The sequence below is a fragment of the Ascidiella aspersa genome, chromosome 1 (genome assembly GCF_963924565.1).
Source record: "Ascidiella aspersa chromosome 1, kaAscAspe10.2, whole genome shotgun sequence".
Lineage (NCBI taxonomy): Eukaryota > Metazoa > Chordata > Ascidiacea > Phlebobranchia > Ascidiidae > Ascidiella > Ascidiella aspersa.
This window is the reverse complement of record NC_139447.1, coordinates 26,555,716-26,576,782: the sequence shown is the minus strand read 5'-3', so window position 1 is coordinate 26,576,782 and position 21,067 is coordinate 26,555,716. Positions and strand designations below refer to the sequence as shown.

At 36.7% G+C, this 21,067-nt stretch overlaps 2 protein-coding genes across 2 annotated transcripts; both read right to left on the bottom strand.

Annotated features, from left to right (window-relative positions):
• Positions 1-183: 183 nt before the first annotated feature.
• On the bottom strand, positions 184-17,015 carry LOC146168885 (A disintegrin and metalloproteinase with thrombospondin motifs gon-1-like). The gene is made up of 28 exons (XM_083383355.1): positions 16,893-17,015; positions 15,991-16,116; positions 15,573-15,698; positions 14,396-14,548; positions 13,925-14,095; positions 13,589-13,750; positions 13,245-13,397; positions 11,781-11,942; positions 11,325-11,486; positions 10,395-10,550; positions 9,883-10,044; positions 9,087-9,242; positions 8,806-8,961; positions 8,384-8,536; positions 7,839-7,997; positions 7,488-7,646; positions 7,081-7,233; positions 4,937-5,086; positions 4,718-4,870; positions 4,160-4,312; positions 3,923-4,061; positions 3,168-3,325; positions 2,555-2,694; positions 2,350-2,432; positions 1,769-1,928; positions 1,455-1,557; positions 1,148-1,266; positions 184-593 (listed from the first exon to the last, which is right to left on the bottom strand). Exons 1-28 carry the CDS (start codon positions 16,960-16,962, stop codon positions 393-395), a joined length of 4,098 nt encoding a protein of 1,365 aa, XP_083239481.1. The 5' UTR covers positions 16,963-17,015; the 3' UTR covers positions 184-392.
• Positions 17,016-18,568: 1,553 nt separating this feature from the next.
• Positions 18,569-20,392, bottom strand: LOC146168884 (calcium homeostasis modulator protein 6-like). The gene is made up of 3 exons (XM_083386305.1): positions 19,889-20,392; positions 19,317-19,538; positions 18,569-18,796 (listed from the first exon to the last, which is right to left on the bottom strand). The coding sequence occupies exons 1-3, from the start codon at positions 20,390-20,392 to the stop codon at positions 18,569-18,571; spliced, it is 954 nt and encodes a 317-aa protein (XP_083242431.1).
• Positions 20,393-21,067: the final 675 nt, after the last annotated feature.

Sequence of the window (21,067 nt, the reverse complement as noted above, 5' to 3'; positions counted from 1 at the left end):
TTTTTTGACATGGAGTTTATTGAATTATCGGAGGCATTTTAGTTTTATAACCTTATTACATACATAATTACAAATAAACCTAAACCTTTATTAACTTCCAATATTTTACTGTCGATTTGTCGTCGTTTTGTTCGTTCTTCTTAAACGTATTGCTGGTGATCAATGATTCTGCTGTTTATTGAACTTAGAAAATAAAAAAAGAAAAGAAACCAACAAGTTAACATTACAGCCAAAGAAAATAGCACTGACTACGTTTAAACACGATATATAATGATAAAAATGGATGATAATTCCATATTTTTTAAAAATAGAACTAAAGTAATACCGCAATTTTACAGCTTCGGTCCGGAGTTGTAAAAGCTTAGGAAACAGCAAGTGAAACGAATTGAAAATTACAAACAAACGTCATAGCGAGGTCCGACTTGGTCGTTGCCTGTAATTGCGTTAATCCAAACCAAAAACGAAGCTGCCCGCGTAAACACGCCCGGAACAGTTGATGTACCGCATCCAGCTGCTGCATATGATGATATGCCGGCTACGTACCACGAGCAGGATTGGCACATTTGACACACTAGAGGCCCGCCGCTATCCATCTGAGTGATCAAAAATAGCTGAGTATTAGATTCTATTTGAATACTGATTCTCTGTAAATCCTTATCTAATTCAGTAGAACCCGCCCCTTTTCCCAGGGAAACCTGGGTTGTTTGGGGCAGCAAATCTAAAGTCTAAAATAACTAAAGATTTAACCAAATAATTACCTATACTTGCGGCACCTGCTCCCGAATGGAGACAGGTTGTCAGAGGACTGGGCCCAACACACTCTACTGACTTTTTTGGAAACCCCCGGCATACCTTACCTTTCTTCTTTACTTTTACTTACTTTTTCTTAGTAAAGTTCACCATTTGTGGACAATAATAAACACTTCTTGGGTATCAGTTGGTGTAAAAGCGAAATAAAAGAAAAAAAAATCATTCTTAAATATAACATCAAAACATTTATCTAAAAAAAACATTAGTTTTCTCAACAAATTTTATTAGGTTTCAATCAAGGAGTAAGGTTTCTTAGGGTTTTTCTAGCTCATATTATATCTGGGTTAGAGACGAGTATTGTACACTGTAAGTGTGAATCATTCATGTTAGTACTCACCCTGCAAGTTGACGAAATTGATCTCGCACAAAAGTTATGTTGCGGAAGATTCGGAATTGCTCTCTGACAATCTGCCCTGTCCAGTATTCGAAGCTGAGACTCTTGCAACCTATTTGTTCCTGTGAATAGCGCAGTTAAAGAAAATGTTTCAATGATAGTTGGTTTGACGAACATAAAAACCGCTCAAATAGTTAAAATGACCTTTTAAGATATCAATTATATTGAGCAACAAATGTCTTAAATATAAGTTTTAAAACACTGTCTTGTCAGAAGCTTTTTATCCTAATATATACAAGGTTTGTAATACCTCCCCAACCAGCAATAAAGCAGTTCATGTTTGACGGAATCACGGGTACACTGTTTAAGCACACAGGGCTGATGTAGACAGATGTTGGAGCGTCTTCCGGCAACTATATTAATATAACAAAATCAAGGATTTTTGCAAGCAATATCTTAAAAAGAGACATTTAGGGTTGTGAGGAAAGCAAAAGACAAATATGTATCAAATTATTTGCAGAAAAATACATTGTTCCTTTTTAACAAAGTTTTTAACATTCTTTAAAATGCAGTTGTTACACAATTTGTCAGGAGCCGAGATTTTAGCAATCTTTTGTGTCTCACTTGTAAAAGGGCGACGTCGTATTGATTTGTTCCCGTCGTGGGTCTTCGCTGATAGTTCGGATGCGTTATTACGTTTGTCGCTCTGTATGTCCTTGAGTTAATTCCTGTTTCCTCCGGCTTTCCCCCCAACGTTACGTTAACGTTGCTTCGACGAATAGAACTACACATAAAAAAAATATCAAAGCCCATACCGTAGTAGGTATTATTTTGTACCGTTTCGAATAACTAAATAGTAACGTTTCGAATAACTAAAGAGTAACGTTTCGAATAACTAAAGAGTAACGTTTCGAATAACTAAAGAGTAACGTTTCGAATAACTAAAGAGTAACGTTTCGAATAACTAAAGAGTAACGTTTCGAATAACTAAAGAGGTATTTGAAACGTTTTAAATGATACCTACATCGGTATGGGCTTTGATATTCTTATTGCGTCTTATTACAACTTCCAACATTATGCTCCAAGGAACTAAGCATAATTGTGAGTTTTTGTTTCCAACTACATTACACAGAATTGATTTTCCATGTCGGTTGTAATTAGTTTTATGCAAAAATCAATTATAATATGGTTATTATGGTGGTTACCTGTAGCAATGCGCAGCAGATAAAACCCATCTGCTTGCAATTAAGGTTCCGCCGCATGTTGTTGCTTCTGTTGTTACGTGTACCTATATGTTTAATCAAATATGTTTAAACCACAAAGCATAATAAACAGATTTAGTTTTAGAGACTGTCTTGTTTTTCCAATCGTTTAGATACTTTACATAATGCAGTAAGTTTATTTTCTCACCACCCATGGCCACATCGTTTGGATGCCATCGTCAATATTCGAATTTCTGCCTATATTTTGGCCACATGTCACATTTAAATTTGATTTGCAGCATCCTGTCGATTTGTATCGTGGTCGTTCTCCAATTGGACATACTGGTGCTGCAAACAAAATTGAACGTTCGACCGATGCTTCCAAAGTTATAAGTTTGAAGAAGGCCGCATTTCTTGACGAGATGCCGGCAGTCCGCAAAAATTTGCTCTTTTTTTCTGTTATCCACACCGATTTATGGCTTGAACTATTTTTTTGGCTGTCAGGCTGAAGTGCTTTTGTTAACGAATGTTTTACTTTATGCAATTTAATTTTTACATAATATTGCTACTATGTAGTTTGGACGCTCTATTTTTAACGCTCATTTTCCTTTAGGCAAAAATATATAATCTCATGTGATTCATGTTTTAAAGCGTCATGATAAACTTGTTATTATAATGTTATATGTCATATTACACCAAATTATAGGATAACAACGTGTTGTCCGTCGCCGTAATTTATAAATAAAACACCATCAGTAACACTTTTTAAAGTGTCACGTTAATTATATAACTACCGGACACTATGTTCTTCTAAATCTGACCTGATGTGGGACAAGAGCATTTTTCGCACATGTTACAGGAGACTGGACAGTGTTTTAAAGCATATTGCAGATCCAAAAAGCAATATTTAGACAAAGATCCGCAGTCTACAGCAGGGTCGTCCGCGCAGTTGCAAACACACGTTGTTGGATCCTGTTGTCTGCCAATTGAAAATTTGCGGTTAAGTTTAAAAAAGACCGATCTATTTTCAACTGTATTTCCAACCCAACCGCATAAACTTTTCTTAAAATGAACTGATTCTGGATAAGGTTAAATGGCTTTTTTTAGAATGCGATATGACAAGAAATTAAAAAGTCGCACATATACGTTGTACAGTACGTACTCTTTCATGTATGATTGCCGCAGTTTTTCACAACCTAATAATTTCGAAAGCTTTTGCTATTCAGTATCGTAAATCTTACTTATTGCGCCTTTGTTGTAGTCAAAGAGTTGTTTACGAAAAATTCTCGTTTTCATCGTTTATGACGTAATAATATTATACTATCGCCAATCGGAATTTGCGGCTTTGTTGAGATCATTCCAACCGTTTGCCTACGCAAAATTAGTGAAACGAAGCAGAAAGAATCAATGTCATTCGTCCCATTGATGTTGCCAGTTTCGTAAATAATTAAAGTTCGGTTATATTTATTATTTGCTTTTGTATTTGCGGTCAACGAAAAAACACATTTACAAATAGTGGTCCGTGGACCAAAAAAGTTTGGGAAACCCTGGTGTAGAGTGTTCTCTAGTAACTTACGGGCAATCCGACGTGATGCAGTAGGCTGGTTGAACAGTCATTCCTGTACAAGACGGTGCCGTGCAGCTGCGTGAACGACGTGTAGTCCCTCTTCCGCAAGTCACACTGCACGACTCCCATTCATTCCAATCGCTCCAATCTGTATCTTTTATTTGATTAGTTTTAGTTTATAGTTTTTACAAAATAACTGTATAGTTGCTTTCTAAAATCAAATGTTGTATTATTCCTTTTTCCTACCAGACTGGCATGGTTTCAGAGCACATGTGGTGTTCTGGGTTGGAACGTTTGTACCACAGTCGGGAGGTGAATCCGGCTCGCATATTCGTTCACGAAACTTCAGTCCGATGCCACAGGACTTGGTGCAGGGAGACCATAAACCCCAAGGTAGTTCTTCAAATAAAATAACATTATAAAACACAGTATAAAGACAAACAATTGTTTCCGCTCTCTTATCAAATCGTTTATAAAACCTAATAGGCTACTAAAATCATGTAGTTTTAACCAGTGCATGGCAAAGCCAAATTTGTCATCAACAAAATATATATTTAACCATACAATACGAAAGCTTTATCAAATTACTATACGACATGAAGTAATAACAACGGTGGAGAAAATTTTCTAAAGGCTAACATACGAACCTGCTTAGAGCATAATATGTTTGATATACCTTCTATACGTGACAACTGACATAGGCATGTGCACTTTATGTGTGACAATTGAGTGCCGTAGTTCGGCATATTTCCGCATAACGGAAACAACGTCGGGTCTATATAGACCTTTGTAACTTCTTCTTACCAGAAAAGCAAGACTGGGTAGCACAAGTAGCGTTCTCAGTTAACAAGTTAACTTCACAATCGGGAGGAGAATCCGGCTCACAGATCTTTTGGCGTAACCGGTATCCGACATTACATGATTTGGTGCAAGGAGTCCAGGGTCCCCATGGTAGTTCTAAAATGTAAACCAAATCGTTGTGGTTGTTTCAACCACCATCAGATTGAACATTATAGCAATTACCTGATGTGCAAACCTTTTCTAAGCAAAGGCCAATATCAAATTCCGCTCCGACACAGTTATCTGTTTGACACCTTCTTGATCTTACTCGATCTCCCGAGCCACAAGTCCTCGAACATGCGCCCCACGCATTCCAATTGCTCCAACCTAAAGCTAAAAGTCAACACAGCAGCATTTAGATCCTTTACTGTTTCGGGTTTAGGGTGACAAAAATCTTTACTACTAGCTTATTGCAATTTCTGCGGCAATATAATTAAAAATTGATATCCAACTGCATTTTTTGGCTTTTTCCAGTGTTGTAATGACCTAAGCAGACTTGGACAACTATATAATTCTAGTTTTCTAATTCAAATGAAATTAGAGCAAATTCTAATTCTAATCTAATTTGTGAATTGCTTGTGCGCTCTAATTCTAGTTCTAATCTAATTCGGATTTTACCAAAAATGCTACTTTGTCCAACGACATTCTTAGTCTCTTAGTCCAAACGAAGAATTTGAATTAAAACTCTTTGGTTTGAACTTAATTTTTACAGTCTGAAAAACATATGTTAATCTAAACGACATCGAACTTAGCACAAATATATTGACCATTCTTACTAGAATACTTCTCGATTTCAATGGAATTGATTGCAAATAATCAAATATAATTCTAGTTCAAATTCTAGTTTAAATTCGATTTTTTTAAGAATTCGGTAATTCTAATTCTAATCTAATTTGAGAAAACTCGAAATGATCTAATTCTAATTCTAATCTAGTTTTGAAAAACCGAAATGATCTAATTTTAATTCTAATCTAATTTTAAAAAGCTAAAATAAATATAGTTGTCCAAGTCTGGACCTAAGTCAATGACTTGAATTAATTGCACTTAAGTCACTGTTATCGAATTCTTTGGCTCGACTCTAGTCTTGTGGACAAATGACAGGTTAAAATGAAGATTTCTCATTAGGCATTTTTTAAATAAAATTAGGTTATATATCTCTTGAACTTGAAACATTTTGATTGCTATGTTGCTTTTATGATATTTTTACCTTGAGTTATTGATCATAATAATCAGACGAGTTTATCAGTTCACGTTTAATTTTTATTACAAGGAATTGACTTGAGGTGATTTTCTTTAATTTTGACTTGACTCGGACTTGACTTGGGCAGTAGATGAAGTGGACTGGGACTTGAATTGTTATTTATTCGAAAAGACTCGACTTGGACTTACTGTATGGCATTTTACGAATTACTTGAATGGGACTTGATTCACTTCAAAATTACTTGTTTACAACACAGCCTATTTCTTCAGCATGGCGATCAACGTCATTCCAAAATTATGACATCTAAGCAGAGCTGCGGAATTGGTTAAAACTAACCCCAATCTGACTCCCGAGTCCGACTTCGGCCAAAAAAAAAATTAACCCGATTCCGACTCCGGAGTCCCTTGTCCGACTCCGGTCAAACGTGCGATTTTGTCGAGCCCCGAGTCCGGCCCTGACCCGACAACCTGTATTCCGCCAATTTACGTAACTAAAATAACATGCATATTTAGCAATCCACTTATAGTGGTGTCGTATAATTTATTGACTCACAATGCATATATGGAAAATATTCCACCATATGCTATTCCACCTTAACAATTCCCAGTTGGTGGTCATATCAGTTTTAATTTAAATTTTGGTACAGTGCATGTCGGACTCGGGACTCCAGTAGTTTTACGTGGCCTTACTCGAGTCCCGAATCACGAGTCCGACTCCAGCAAACCAAACCGACTCCTCGAGTCCCGAGTCCGGCCCCGACTCTGCAGCCCTGTATCTAAGTCAGTGATTAAAGCGAAAATTAAATTACTCCCGGATTGGCAATTTGTTGAAATATTTCTTGCTAGTACTCCTAACACATAAAACAATTTTCTTTTTTTCTCACCAGGCCATCCCACCATCCTCTTGAATGTATTTAGACTATGGGATTTCAGTTTTCTACTTATGCGCTACATTGAACGATTACCTCAGGTTTCCTACGGTAACTTATTTTTGGCGCCGTTATGACTTCACTTTTCATGCTTTCCGGTAAGAAATCTATTTTACCTTGACTCCTTATCTAATCTGATGACTTTACCAATCAGTCGATCCATCGCCACAGAGTCTTACTCATGTATAATTTATTTACCTCGTTGACATGGAACGGTATTACAAGTGACCGTCTCTTTTGAGCTTTGACCGCAATCAAGAATATTTCCCGAACTGCAAGATCTATCTCGAGTTGTTGTTCCGCCACCACATGGGTTAGTACAGGAAGACCAGCTTGACCATGGACGCCACACTTTAGAACAACAATGTTTCAAGGGTGTTTTAAAAAGCTAAGTAACCTAACTGTGTTATTAGACCTGTCTAACTACTTGCACTTGATTTTGCATGTTATGTTATAGAAATACGTGAACTATGTAAGAAAAATAAATTAAAAAGATTGGCAAGCATAAATATTAAACATGTTGTAGCCCATTTTAAAAAATTGGTGTATTATTAATTTTATCAAAAAACACATAAAACATACTTTATAGTTCTTAATAGTCATACCGGCAGGACAAGAGATTTGATTGCACGGTAACCTTTGTTCAGGGTCACCGTTGCAGTCGACAACATTTCCTGAGCTGCAGGATCGCAATCGCTTTCTCTCTCCACCGCCACATTGCACAGAACAGGACAACCAGTTTCCCCAGGGCATCCAGTTGTAAACTATTGGAATTATTATTAAAAAGTACAGAAAAAAACTATACCATACAAAAGCCTAAAATTGTTAACCAAAAGAAGGCAATAACGAATCAATTTCATTTTTACGGCATTTTTTTTGCAATATAACACTAAAATATAAAATTCAAAAACATAAGTAAAAAAGATTATTTTTTATATGTTGCTAGTGAAACGAACCTGGCGGACAATCATCAACATTACACGGTAAAGACTCCAACGATGCTTGGCCACAGTCGAGAACGTTCTGTGAGCTACATTGCCGCGATCTCTGCTTTGATCCTGTGCCGCATGATTTGCTACATTGAGACCATGAACGCCAGTTTGCCCAAGAGTAGACTGTGGAGAACAAATACAAAGAACTGTTGCTACCGCATGGCGACACATCAAAACGAAAATTTCAGCAACATATGTATGTGACCACGGCATATATGCCTCTACTTTTTATAAGCACTTTTCCATCTAAATTCAACAAGAATTCAGAAATGTACGCAAAGAACCAAAAGATCATAAAACAATGGTATACACATGTAGCGTAATATATAATATTTTTGTCATTTATACATCACAATGTAATATTTAATGTTTTTGCCTCTGGAAACCAAATCGTGTATGTCTGATTCCTGCGATCTGTTTTATTATAATTGCAAATTTAAAAGAAACTCGAATTGTTTTATGATATCAATCCTCACAATTTATCGTTGCACAATAATTTGACTGCTCACCTACACAGGCTCTGATATTACACTCTTCCTTCTGTATGTTGGATCCAACTTTACACTGCTCTCTTTTTCCACTGTTGCACGTTCTTTCGCGTCTGCGCTCCCCAGCACCGCAAGTGGTGGAACAAGACGTCCAAGCGTTCCAAGTGTTCCAAGCTGCAAAAGTGGCTACAGTATTCTGGTTTGACTGATAGGGTCAATCTGATACTGTGTAAAATAGGACAAGTATCCAAATAACCTCTGGCACAGTAATAAATTATTTATATCAAGACAAAAGCATATATATAGAAAACACATATTCACAAACCAAGTTTATTCTAAAATCAATATTCAATAATTGAATTCAACTAACTGTCCGCAGGAATAACTAAAATGATATATGAAATTAAAGTTTGCAGTAAATTAATTAGCAAACGTTTGTTTACCAGGACATGCTTGTGGGTTGCAGGGCAAAACTTGCTTGGAGCTGGTTCCGCAATCGCTAATTTTCCCGGTGCTACAGGACCTCGTGCGCGTTCGAGATCCCGAATCACATGATTTTGTGCAAGGGGTCCACGAGTTCCAGGCGTTCCAACGGCCGACTGGATTTGGAAACAAACAAATTTGCCAGAGGTGAAGTTAGGATTTTAAAGCGGGCTAAAAAACTACCAATACGCTTAGGTATAATAATTTCTGTCAGATTAATCAACGAAATTGAAATGGATACCTGGACAATCTTGTGTGTTGCATTTCCATATCTGGCGGAAGACGGAACCGCAGTCCGCATTTCGGCCGGTCGAACATGTTCTGGTCCTTCGTTGTGTTCCTGAACCGCACGGCTTGGTACACGCGGTCCACTGCACCCATAAATTCCACCGGTGGCCTTTAAAAACATTAATCGTTTTACAAAAATTCAATTCATAAAACAATTATTGATTGGCAACTTTATTTTAACAGTGATAAATTTTAATGGTTTTTCTTCGGCCTTTAAGCTAAACAGTAAATAGCTGTTGTTCTACTGGCTTTCTCTCTTAGAAACGCTGTTCGGCGCATTTATGGATAAAAACATAAATCATAAATAAAATGAAAATCTGTGATAGTTTAATTCGATCATACAAATTCTGACACCACCCGAACCTAATCGCTAACTCCAACCCATCCCAGATTTATATGATGAAACATTCTGTAAACAATGGACAAAATATTTTATATAAGAAATGCCCAAAAATAATTTTATAGAGTGTTGTCCTAAACAAAACATATAAAGCAAATTACTGTATGTCTTGTTTGTTATGTTTTACTGCGTATCAAGTTTGAATTTCAGACCACGGTTGAGTAGAATTAGCTTTGTTAACCAACTAATAGGCGCTAATAGAATGACATGATCGTATCAAACACTATAATATCATCTACAGCAGCGTCTGCCACTCGACCTGAAGATCAACGAAGAAATAATTTAACCCGACCATAAGCTATTCACAATAGTTTGATCGGGTTGTAAAGTTATCTAAATTTCTACTTACTAAATGGACACCGCTGTGTATTACATTGCCAAGTTTGGCTAAACTCTTTTCCACAGTCCTTGATGCGTCCAGTGCTGCAAGACCTCGTTCTTTTGTGCGTGCCTTCGTCGCCACACGACCTCGTACAAGTTGACCAGGGATTCCAGGTAAGCCAAGCAATGTCTAAAACAAAAGCAATTTATCATTTTAAGTTGTAAATAGTTCAAAATACTCTAGCACAGCTAGCAAATCAGGTCAGACACAATTAACAATAGAAATTCATTCTATTTGAATAAGATATACTGATGATGCCTTTGTTGGCGAAATATATATATATATCTTTTAAGATCAGTTAATTGTGTCTGACCTCAATTGTTAGCTGTGCTTGAGTATTTTGAACTGTTACCGATCAGGAATTAAGGTCGACATTTATCTTGCAAGGGTCAAAGTGATTTTTATTATCACATATTCAGTGCAACATAAGTTGTAAATAAGTATGAATAGAAAAATATAACTAAAGAGGCTTAACTCACCTGGACAGTTGTGCATGTTGCATTCTTCACTCTCCTCGTCTAAGGCGCCACAGTCTTGCGTTCGTCCCGTGTTGCAGATCCTTGTTTTTGAGCGCGTCCCGCCCCCACAAGGATGCGTACAAGAACCCCAACTTCCCCAAGGATTCCATTGGACCGCTATTGGTATTGGCAAAATTGGTACAGCACTTGATCAATTGTATAGTATTGGTTTAACTAGCTGTTGGGTAAACTTAAAATAACTTACAAATTGTGAGCAAACTTATTTAATTAGGTAGCCTACTTGTGTGAAAAACGAGTTGGTGGTGAATATATGCATTATAACCATTCACATGTTGGCTTACGCAAATGTGTGTGCGACTAATTTAAAAACGAAATACCAATAGGAGGATTTACAGGTGTACAAAATTATTTGTTAGGTATATACAGTGATAAGGAATATTGGAAATGTTTTTGAGGTGTTATAGTTATTGGTTTCTGGGTTGATATTAAAAAGTAGTTTAGATAGTTTAGCCAACATCCTACACGGAACAAGTTTACTTTTGCTAAGAAATGAATTTGGCAAGAAGGAGATTGAAAAGCGTGATTTTACTCTTGCCCGACTTAATGTTAAAAACGTTTTATCGCAGTTCAAATGCTTTTATCATTTGGTGGCATAGCATATAGTATAGATGCAATATCCCTGTATTTCGTGAATAAGACTTTTGTTTTTTCACGTCCAAACCACAAATGAATTTTTTCTAAACCTAACATTTGGTTTAAAACAGTAGGCCTAACTTATTTAATTTAGAAATTATTAAATGCACTTAAAGTTGTGGACCTATACAATAAAACAAACACTGCATAAACGACTGAGATATCCTTCTTTGATCAGCGTATAGATAAAACATTTATAATGTATTTTACAGTCCAGCTCTTAATCTATCCACTCACGCGGACAAGTCTGTTGGTTGCAGACTTCGCCCTCTGAGTTCTGTGTTCCACAATCCGCGTTCTGGCCGGTATTGCACTTCCGGAGGCGAAAACGAAAACCGGTGTTGCACGGGCGATCGCACGCCCCCCATGGATCCCAACTTAGCCACTCCGGAACAATAGCTAAAAGAAAGCGAAAAAAAGTCGTTATGTTGACAAAAATTTTAAAAAAATAACCGTTACGGTGTCTCCAGTTTTTGCTAGATTAAAATATTTTTTTTAATGACATATTAGGTGGTAAAAATATAATTGAGAAGGATAGTAGTTGACGCCTTTTGGATATGCAATAATGCCCATTGCAGATTATTTTCCATATAATTAACGTGAACCAGTATAGTGAAGACTTATAAGACCACCAGACAACAAAAAATATATATGTTAGGTGTATTCATAAAATAGGTTGAGCTTAACACGTACGTTGCTGTTGGCAGTTGAACTGATTGCAGGTTTGGCTTTCGATATGAGTGCTGCCACACTTGGTAACGGACGAAGCACCCGGGCAAGTTCGAGAACGGATTCTGGTCCCTCCACATGGGCGGGAGCAAGAATTCCACGATGACCAGACGCTCCATGAAAAGACTACTTTAGAAGAACAAACGTCACTTTCGTTAACTAAACATATAAAACTTTCAACCAACCGAACTGCAAAATGTTAAAAAAATGCTTTCTCTGGAGCAGGTTAAAAACGATTTGTTTATGATATCCCTAACAACCAAGTTACAAAATACATTCGAGGTATGGCAGTCAACGTTGGATATAGAACTCACGTTGTCAAACTTCTATGCTTATACGTAGCAAACTACGACCAGGAGACTTTTTTCGTGATTCCTAAATAAATATACAAACCGAATATTTCGCCCCTAATGTCGAAAATATACAAACCGTTCTTTCGCCCCTATAAACAATTTTAAACATAAAAAAATGTTAACCCTAAGGAATCAGTTGGTAAAGATAGGTAGAGTAGTGTTTTCCAACGTGAGTTTTAATCGTATCGCAAATTATTCTATGAAAAACCCCGCCCAAGCTGTATTTTTTTGTTTACAAAACACCTTTTAGCCTACAAATGTTGTTATGAAATGTACTATTGAAGCTTGTATATCTGGGTAGCCAAACAGTAAGAGACCAACAGCCTTATTTCTCATTAAACGTACCTGATAACTGCTAAGGATTTTGGCAATAAATTGGCAAGTTTTTTTTGCGGTGAATATACATTAAAAGCTGAATGTGGCTCGCAAGCCATGGTTGTCAAAGCCCAGACCTGGACGATATATTTTATCACGATTGTTCCCGAAAGTTGTTGCGCGACCATATATAGCCTACACGTAATTTTCAAAACAACCCTTCGCCTTCGTGCAAATCTTGTTCGGCCCTTTGTTGACATTTGTTTTATTTTGCTTTATTTATTAAATGCATTTTATTGTGTTTTCGCTTAAAAGGTACTTTTTTAATAGAAAATAGATGAACGCTTTTTTTTCTGCGTACGAGTTATTATACGCCCCTGACACAAATTATCTGAATCTATTTAAACTCAATTTAAGTTACGTTTTTGTGTTGTGATTTTTTCCCAATCAAGCATCCTAATTTCGTCCCGGGTGTGTTGTAATAAGTAAAGGCGTGGGGGTGGAACAAAGTTTGGGAAACACTTGGCTAAAAGGTAAGCGATTGCAAAGTTTACATAAAAATTTAAATCTGCCAATCCTAAAATCGTTAGTATATGCTATAGTCTCTAAATCTAAAACCTTCTTCAACGATTGACGGTCAAATATGCAAAAATAATATTGAAACCAAATACTTCACGGACAAAGCAGGCTTGTCATATCGCCTACATAAACGGTAATATTGCATCTAGCGAAAACATAATCGTTTTATCAAAAAAGTGACCTGATTGACATTGAGGACATGCACGCCTCTGCACCCAATCCGTCCCGCAGTTGCTGATTGTTCCGTATCTACAGGATCTCTTGCGAACCTCCTCTTCTTTCGTGCACGAGCCAGAACAGCCGCTCCATGACTCCCAAGGCAGCCACGAGTAGACTTAATTTAGATATTGGCTGATAAGTGAAATGTTTTTTGTTGTATTGTATAAATAAAAATCCTACATCCATAGTTCTTTCAAGAGAAGACGGCAAAAAACTTTACCAGTTCAGATTAATTAAATGCCGCGGCTACACAGGTGTTCATCTGACACAAGTAGAAAATATCTTAGACAGCGCCTATATTGTTACCTAGAGGGCAGGCACGGTCGTTACAAAAACGTGTTTCTTCGTAAGCCGTGCCGCATTTATAGGCTCCGTCGTCATAGTTGCACGATCTTCTTCGTGACATTTCGCCCCGTCCACACGTCCGAGTGCATTCCAGCCAGTTTGACCACGGAAGCCACGAGTATACTGACAACAGCAAAGAGAAGAACTCAGCAAGGACAATTATAAGACATACACGGTTAATATAAATGCATATCGACCCCTGCTTTAATCACCAACTGCATTCAACTATATAAGGACACTTAATTTTTCAAACTTGAAACAAACTTAAGTTACGTCTATAGCCTATACTTATCTCACCCCGGGTCGGGCAACTTCGGATATAACATGACTTTTCTTGGTTTAACTCTTTCACCCGGCAAAACAGTTGGTACTGCTGACTTTTGCAGCGGCGAAACCTTGTGCGTGTTCCTTCCCCGCAACGTTGTGAACAACGACTCCAAGGCGTCCAAGGCGTGTATAATGCCATACCTCAAAAAAAAAATTTCTTTTGTTAGAAATTTTTATGACAAGGAATTTTGTGCATATTTTGTAAATACGTAACCGAACATTCAGTTCGTAAAATAGCCTATATAGGCTGCAATTGAAATTTCTGTATGAGATATATACTTATTTTTGGAAGATCAGACTGTATAGTTTGGCTTTTTTATACGAATATTTATTTTAAAAAGCTCTTAAATTTTAAATACTAAAACAAAAAGTACGATGGGTAAGCTTAACTATCTATCATATAGGTACCAAAGTTATTTAGTCCTAATTTAGTAAACATACGGTTGGGTCCACAAGGTTGCACGTTGCAGCGTCGCGCTTGTCTTGTATTTTCAATCCCACAATCCCTGCTGTTACAAGTACGAGTCCTATACTGGCTTCCGACGCCGCAAGTGGTCGAACACCGGCTCCATTTTCCCCAGGCGGATAGCCTCCCTGCAAAGTTAAAATACAAGGTAATTTAGGAAACAAGAAAACAAGGAAAATGTTACATCACGAAGCACCTACACCGGGAACAAACTTGCTTGGCGCGCAAGGTAAGTGTGTGCCGCTGCGTAGGCTATAGAGTAAAAAATAATAAAGTGAAAATATTTTGGCCTGCGGCCTTATATGACGTACACGTCCTTTTAAATAGCCGAACAACGTAGTTGGCTATCGGTATTATGTAAATAATATTTACGCAACCCCATGATAAAAGCACTAGCTTGAATTAAAAAGTTTAAACTTTTCAAAGTGTAAAAAATACAACAATACAATTTAAGAGATATTTTGCTTAACAATTTTGATATCTACACAGATGGACACCTTTCCACTATTAAAAAACAGCAAGTATAAGATACGTTTACTAAGATACATTTATACCTGCGATACAATACATAGAATTGATATTACCATTTGTTGCACCGATTTTATCGTTTGTGTGTGCGTTATTGTTTCTCAGCTTTATCGTTTGTACGCGTGTTTTCCTTTTCCTTTTTCTTTCTCACTCACGTAAATTATGTCGCTTTTTCACTTTTGCACCTCACCTTTCACGCTTTATTTCTTATCTTATCACGTTTTCCGTTGGCACCTAATAATTAGTTACGTTTGACACACACACCTTTTTTTTCTCGTTGTTGTATTTGACGTACCCGGAATCCAATAGGGGCAGTCGCGTTTTAGGGCTAGCTTGAGTTCATTATAGAAACCCTGGGAATTTACGTTGTTGTCACCTTTTTAGGCGTTGGCCGCTTTTCGTTGTTTTGGTGTTTTAGTATTTTACTGTAGCCTATTTTAATACAATTAAAAGACACGCATTGTAGCGCTTGGCAGTCGGCAGGCCGTTAAGTAGAGTTCTGGAATAGTTTGACGTAACACCATTGAGTTACTGATGATATAAGACTAACTGTGATGATTGTAGTTCTTGACGGGGTGCTAAGTCATGTGTAATTTAAACATGCCCAATACTGTAAACGTTTACCTCTGGTGCACCAGCCGCAGCTCAGCTTGCACTTATCATGTAAAGTAGATTTATACTGCTCACACAAATTCAGCACCACATAGTTCGCACAAATCGCCGAATTAGCATCGTGGCAAGGCAGCGCACCTGAAATTAAAATCAAATTTAAAAAATTTAAAATTGCTGTGGAAGTTATACTTCCGATATGGTTAAAAGTACCAAAGAACTTTTTTTTTCACAAAAAAATAAACAATTTCTTTTGAATTTTATATTGTATATTTTTTTCGACTCAAAACAATGATACTAAATTTGTTTAGTTTGCCGAACAAGCTTATTTAAAATATGAGGTTTGGTTGGAAACATGAATAGGTAGGCTGACAGCGTTAGTTGTATATTGCCTTAAATTTTGTTTTTGGCAAATATAAGTAACGAAACTCACCTTGATCAGAGCACATAGAGCATGTCTTTGCACAGCTGAGAACCATTTCGGCTCTTCTCGACTGACATGCGCCTTGGATAGCAAATGCATTACATGCAAGTGAGCCAATGTTGTCCTGGCATGAGGCTACAATAAAAAATGTGTCATCTTGCTGCTGTAACTAAGTCGGTCATATTTTAATATGAAATTTTAAGAATGGTGTTGAAATCAACATGCGAGATTTAACTTGTATATGTGAACAACTTATGTTTACAGTCATCACTATGTAATGAACTGATTAATAAGCAGGGCCAACAAATACAATTGGTAATATTCATTGCCGTGGTCTACATTGCATTCGAAATATTCTCAGTTACCTGGATTTCGGACAGTTGAAAAGTTTGTGACTGTTAGTAAACCGTGTTCTGCTTTTCAAACCCTGGGCACATTTTTGTCCCCTTAAACCAGGTATCGCCAACCTATGGCGCATGTGGAAACAGAGTATGGTTTCACTATTTCAAATGGCACACTAACCAAGAGGCAACACAAAAACATGCTCGTATAAAACGATAAATAACTGAAGACTATAAATCAAGTTGTGTTAATGTTGTCTGTATGTAAATTATTTCATTTTGAAATTTCTAACTGAGTTAATATACTATCTATTAGTACATTTAGAAACACAAAATTGGTAAAATTCTTGAGAAAAAATGTCAATAAAGTAATAGCATTTTTTTCCCTTTGATTTTGTGAAAACCCTTCCTTTACAAATGTTACTTATACCAGTTGCTTATACAGGGTATTAAAAAAGTCCAATACTTATTTTATTTAAAACACTCCGCCATAGCCTATGTTTTCAAGTTTAGTTAACCCTTTACTTCTGGAAAACAGAATACGGTACAACAAATGCGAACAACAAATACCTTGTGCAAAACAGACAGAAACATGATATCCCAACCAAACAAACACTAAGAGAAATCTTTCAGTCTCCATTTCGCTTTTCTGATATCTCAGCTGTCCGACGAGCAAAATTTTCCAAAAGCATGAGGTTGACCTTGCGAAGTTTGCTAGTAATAACATGGCCCGAAGGTAAAAGGCATTTTTGCGATCGACAAACTGCCTCGTAACTTTGACTAGCGTGTGAGCCGCTAAGTTCTTGTCTCGTCATTTCTCACAACAACGTTAACTTAAAACTACCCTGCGGGTGAAAAAGTCAATTTAGTTCATCATGTATTGTTTATCCTGTGCTAAATATTTTCGTATAATGAAATGCGTCCGGTATGAGAATTATTCTATTTTCACCTCTGGATTCAAACAAAAATATTTAGTTCGTGGGTTTTTAAATTGGGGTCGGGTAGTGAATTACAAAAGTTACCTAGAGTGAATTAGAAAGTTAGAAAAAACTCTTCTTCTTGAATGTATATTTAGACTTCATATCAAGTTCACATTTTTGTACACACTAGGATTTTAAGTCTACTTGTTTTATGACGTCAATAGATGACGGTATGACAGCAGCTATAAAATTTTCAAACCGACCCTGGTTCACGCAAACCGATTTTTATTCGGGGTCCTTCGTTGAAAAACGTAAACAAAAACTGATTTAAGTTGATGATAAACCATGCTATGTCACAACAGAAGAAAAACTAACAAAAATTTTAACGTTTATAATAGAACATCGATGTATATTTTTTATTATATTGCTTTTTTCTTCGGCTTCCCCTATTATGTACATTTTAAAAATATCAACATTATTCACTTAACTGCAAATTTACCGAGATTTGTGCAAAATTTACCGTCATATGTAGCGTAATGTAAATTTACCGCCTCGGATCAGTGGTGTAAACAAAAATTTAATATCCTGGATTTGCACGATAGAACTATGAATCATCGCATGACGTGATGCAAAATCGTTTCTTTTAATCCTAGTGGCCTATTGATGAAAATCCCTGTTTAAATTTAAATTTATAAATCTTGGATTTAAACCTGTTTTAAAACTTCAATTTGCCTACCATAATATAAATTTCTTTTTCACTATGATTATAGGGCTGCCCTGCAGTATATAATTTTTTCAAATAATTGTTGCAATATTTCGTTTTCGTATAGGTCCAAGCAGTGTTTTTTTAAGGTGTTTTGGGGGACCGAAACGGTCCCAAATAATAATAAATAATTCGTTTAAGCAAATATGGCTATTTTTTGGTATTTAAATGAAACATGTGCGGTCTCTTAAAACTACTTAGCAGTCACCCAAACCAAACCTTAAAAAAAACCCTGGGTCTAAGTTTAAGAGCGATATATACACAATGGATTAGGAGTTTGTACAAGCACAACCTAATGGAAAATTAGGTACTAAAGCAACCTGTAAACTTCCCTTCAGAATGCCCCAACTCAGCAAAAAAATATTTAATTATACGTGGTTAAAACTCATTTTAACAAGGCCTAAATTATTAAACAGGAAAAGTTGCTCATCAATTGTGATCTAACATTTTTGGCTGCATTGTAGCAATAAAATAAATACAGGCACTTCAACAACTGACAAAATTACAACCAGTTATTTCCCAAAACACAATAGTTACATCCCTGAGTTCCACATCTAGGCTTTTCAATGTTCGGTTAGAAGATGCATCAGCTCATCTTCGATCTCAACCTCAGGCAAATCTATGTTGCCTTTGGCGCTTTCCTCCAAGATCCATTTATGTAGGTATGAGTAGAGAGCCATATTTTTCGCGTCCCGGTGAAAGGAGTACACAGTCGAGATTTTGTCCCAGATCTCCTTGCCCCGCCGTTCCTTCAAGAAGACCTTCACGTTCCGCTCGGCTTCGTTGTGAGCCTTGAAAAGAAAAATGAAACATCCAAACGTTGAATGCAGCCACTTTATATAAATTCGTGACCAGCTACAAAAGTAAAAAGAGAACCAAAAACACTTTACTTTCAAAGTTGTACAGCAGTCGAATACACAGTTTTGTAAACGTCATTCGTGAAATAACTTAATTCCAAGTCAAGTCTTTCTAAAACATAGCAAGTCAATTCCCAGTCCAGTCATTATTATAGCAATTCATCTCCGAGTCAAACCATTAATGTAATAAAAAACGATAAACAATTAAAATAGGTAAACTCGTCCGATTATAAGCAATAATTCAACTTAAAAATAACAAAAAACAACAACATGGAGCAATCTAATCGTTTTATGTGCAAAACTTAAGCGATAGATATGACTCAAGTCACATTTGACTCAATGAGTTAGGTCCAAGTCAAGTCATTTTACCGAAACGACTTAAGTCAAGTCAAATCATTTAAAAACAGTGACTATAGTAAACTGTAGTCAAGCCATTGACATAAGTCATGCGTACCCTGATTTCCATTTCGTCTTTAAATTCTTCTTCTTCCGACCTGCGATAGTACTCGTAGTACAAGGCATGGTAATAGGTCAATGGCATGATGCACCGACTAATGGTGTAAGCGGTCAGAGCAAATACCAAGACACAAGAAATCGTAATCCATCCGACGATTTGCGAGAATTGCCGGTTCCTTTCAAACTCGTAGCTGGGATAAGGGTTGAGGGTTGCTGCTATCTAAAATGGTATAAAAAATAACAAAAGTATTTCGTGACTTTATCATGGACGAAACGTATACAAACAAACAATGCAGGATAAAGCAAAACTACGGAATTAAGCAATCGGGTTAAGTAGTGCTTAATTTAACGGTTAAAGTAGAGGGAATTTTTAAAAGCAATATTCACTTTGAAATTCCGAATTACCAATTTTTTTTATTCTACGTAGGCCTATATATTATTATTCAATTAGTATGTCTATAGCTTAAAAAGCAAAAAACTATATGGATTTCTGTTCCTGTTTAATTCTACGCATGTAAAATGATAAAGATATAAATCACTACATTTGCTGAATGGTCTAAAAATTCTTACAATGTTACATCCCTTGTACATAGAGCGGAGTCCAACATCATAAGGCATCGTAGTAACGGCGCACGCGAAGTAACGGCCGTCGATAAAAGCTACGGTTATCCAAGTAATGGGCGAAATAGAAGCCTTCCCGGCAACACCCAGCATGGTCCAGGCCACTTGCGTATTGGTGCGTCGATGGAGGCGAACTTTCTTCAGCACACCGGTTACAGATTTCCACATTTTAGGGTTAGCGGCGATCCCAAAAACATAAAGACCTATGACAGGACCCAACAGAAAGGACATTCCGTAGGCGAAGTTGAGCGTATGTGAGCAGGTTCGTTGTCCGAGCAAATGAGTCTGAGTACAGTTGGCCACTTGGTTAGGTGTGACGCACGGGCACTTGTATCCCACGTAAGATACAAGCTTCTGTATCAGGGTAGTTCCGACGATTATGATCATAAACATAAGAGATCCCGCGTACTCACCAGACCCGTAGAACTTCTTCAGAAACTTTGCAAAACCCATAGTTTTTGATAGTTTGTTTTACTTTGCCTCTATATTATTTTTCAAAATGACATATTAGTAGCATACTCAAAGTAACGGATTGCTGCGTTTAAAAAAGTCGGTAAAACCAACTTCTACTAACAGTGTCATTTAATTTATCTATAGCTTTATCTATAGCGCGTTTCGTGTTAGAAAATAAAAGTTTTACAGTAGCCAAAATCGATGACAATTTTACATATCATTTAATACTTTGCACAGTTTCGTGACAACTATTGTCATTGACAGATAAGTCGTAAAAGTCACCTCGCTGGTATCAAATGATTGCCGCATTTAGGCTTAGTTTAGTTGCATGCATTTTTTCTGTCTCTGTAATTTTTAGACAATACTTAACATGTGTACAATCTGATAGCTTTCTCAATACGTTTTACATAAAGGAGGAAACTCATGCTACGAATCGTATCAAGGTTGCTATTTTAAATAGGTTTAAAAACTGGTTTACTGTTATTATCAATGTAAAAATACTTATATCTATTAGGTAAGTATTGCTTCTGATCCACACACACGCACACACACACACAACACACACACACACACACACACACACACACACACACACACACACACACACACACACACACACACACACACACACACACACTTCTTGTATGATCCAGGACATGAACAAAACCTTTGACG

Excerpts from the sequence above, each read along its gene's own strand:
- LOC146168885 (XM_083383355.1), bottom strand. The coding sequence starts at position 16,962 with ATGGAGACTGAAAGATTTCTCTTAGTGTTTGTTTGGTTGGGATATCAT. Across the intron at positions 14,096-14,395 it reads GCAACCTTGTGGACCCAACC|GTATGGCATTATACACGCCT; the intron begins GTATGTTTACTA and ends TTTTTTTTTGAG. Across the intron at positions 3,326-3,922 it reads TGCATCACGTCGGATTGCCC|ACAACAGGATCCAACAACGT; the intron begins GTAAGTTACTAG and ends TTCAATTGGCAG.
- LOC146168884 (XM_083386305.1), bottom strand. The coding sequence starts at position 20,392 with ATGGGTTTTGCAAAGTTTCTGAAGAAGTTCTACGGGTCTGGTGAGTAC. Across the intron at positions 19,539-19,888 it reads TGTACAAGGGATGTAACATT|ATAGCAGCAACCCTCAACCC; the intron begins GTAAGAATTTTT and ends ATACCATTTTAG. Across the intron at positions 18,797-19,316 it reads AAGACGAAATGGAAATCAGG|GCTCACAACGAAGCCGAGCG; the intron begins GTACGCATGACT and ends TTTCTTTTCAAG.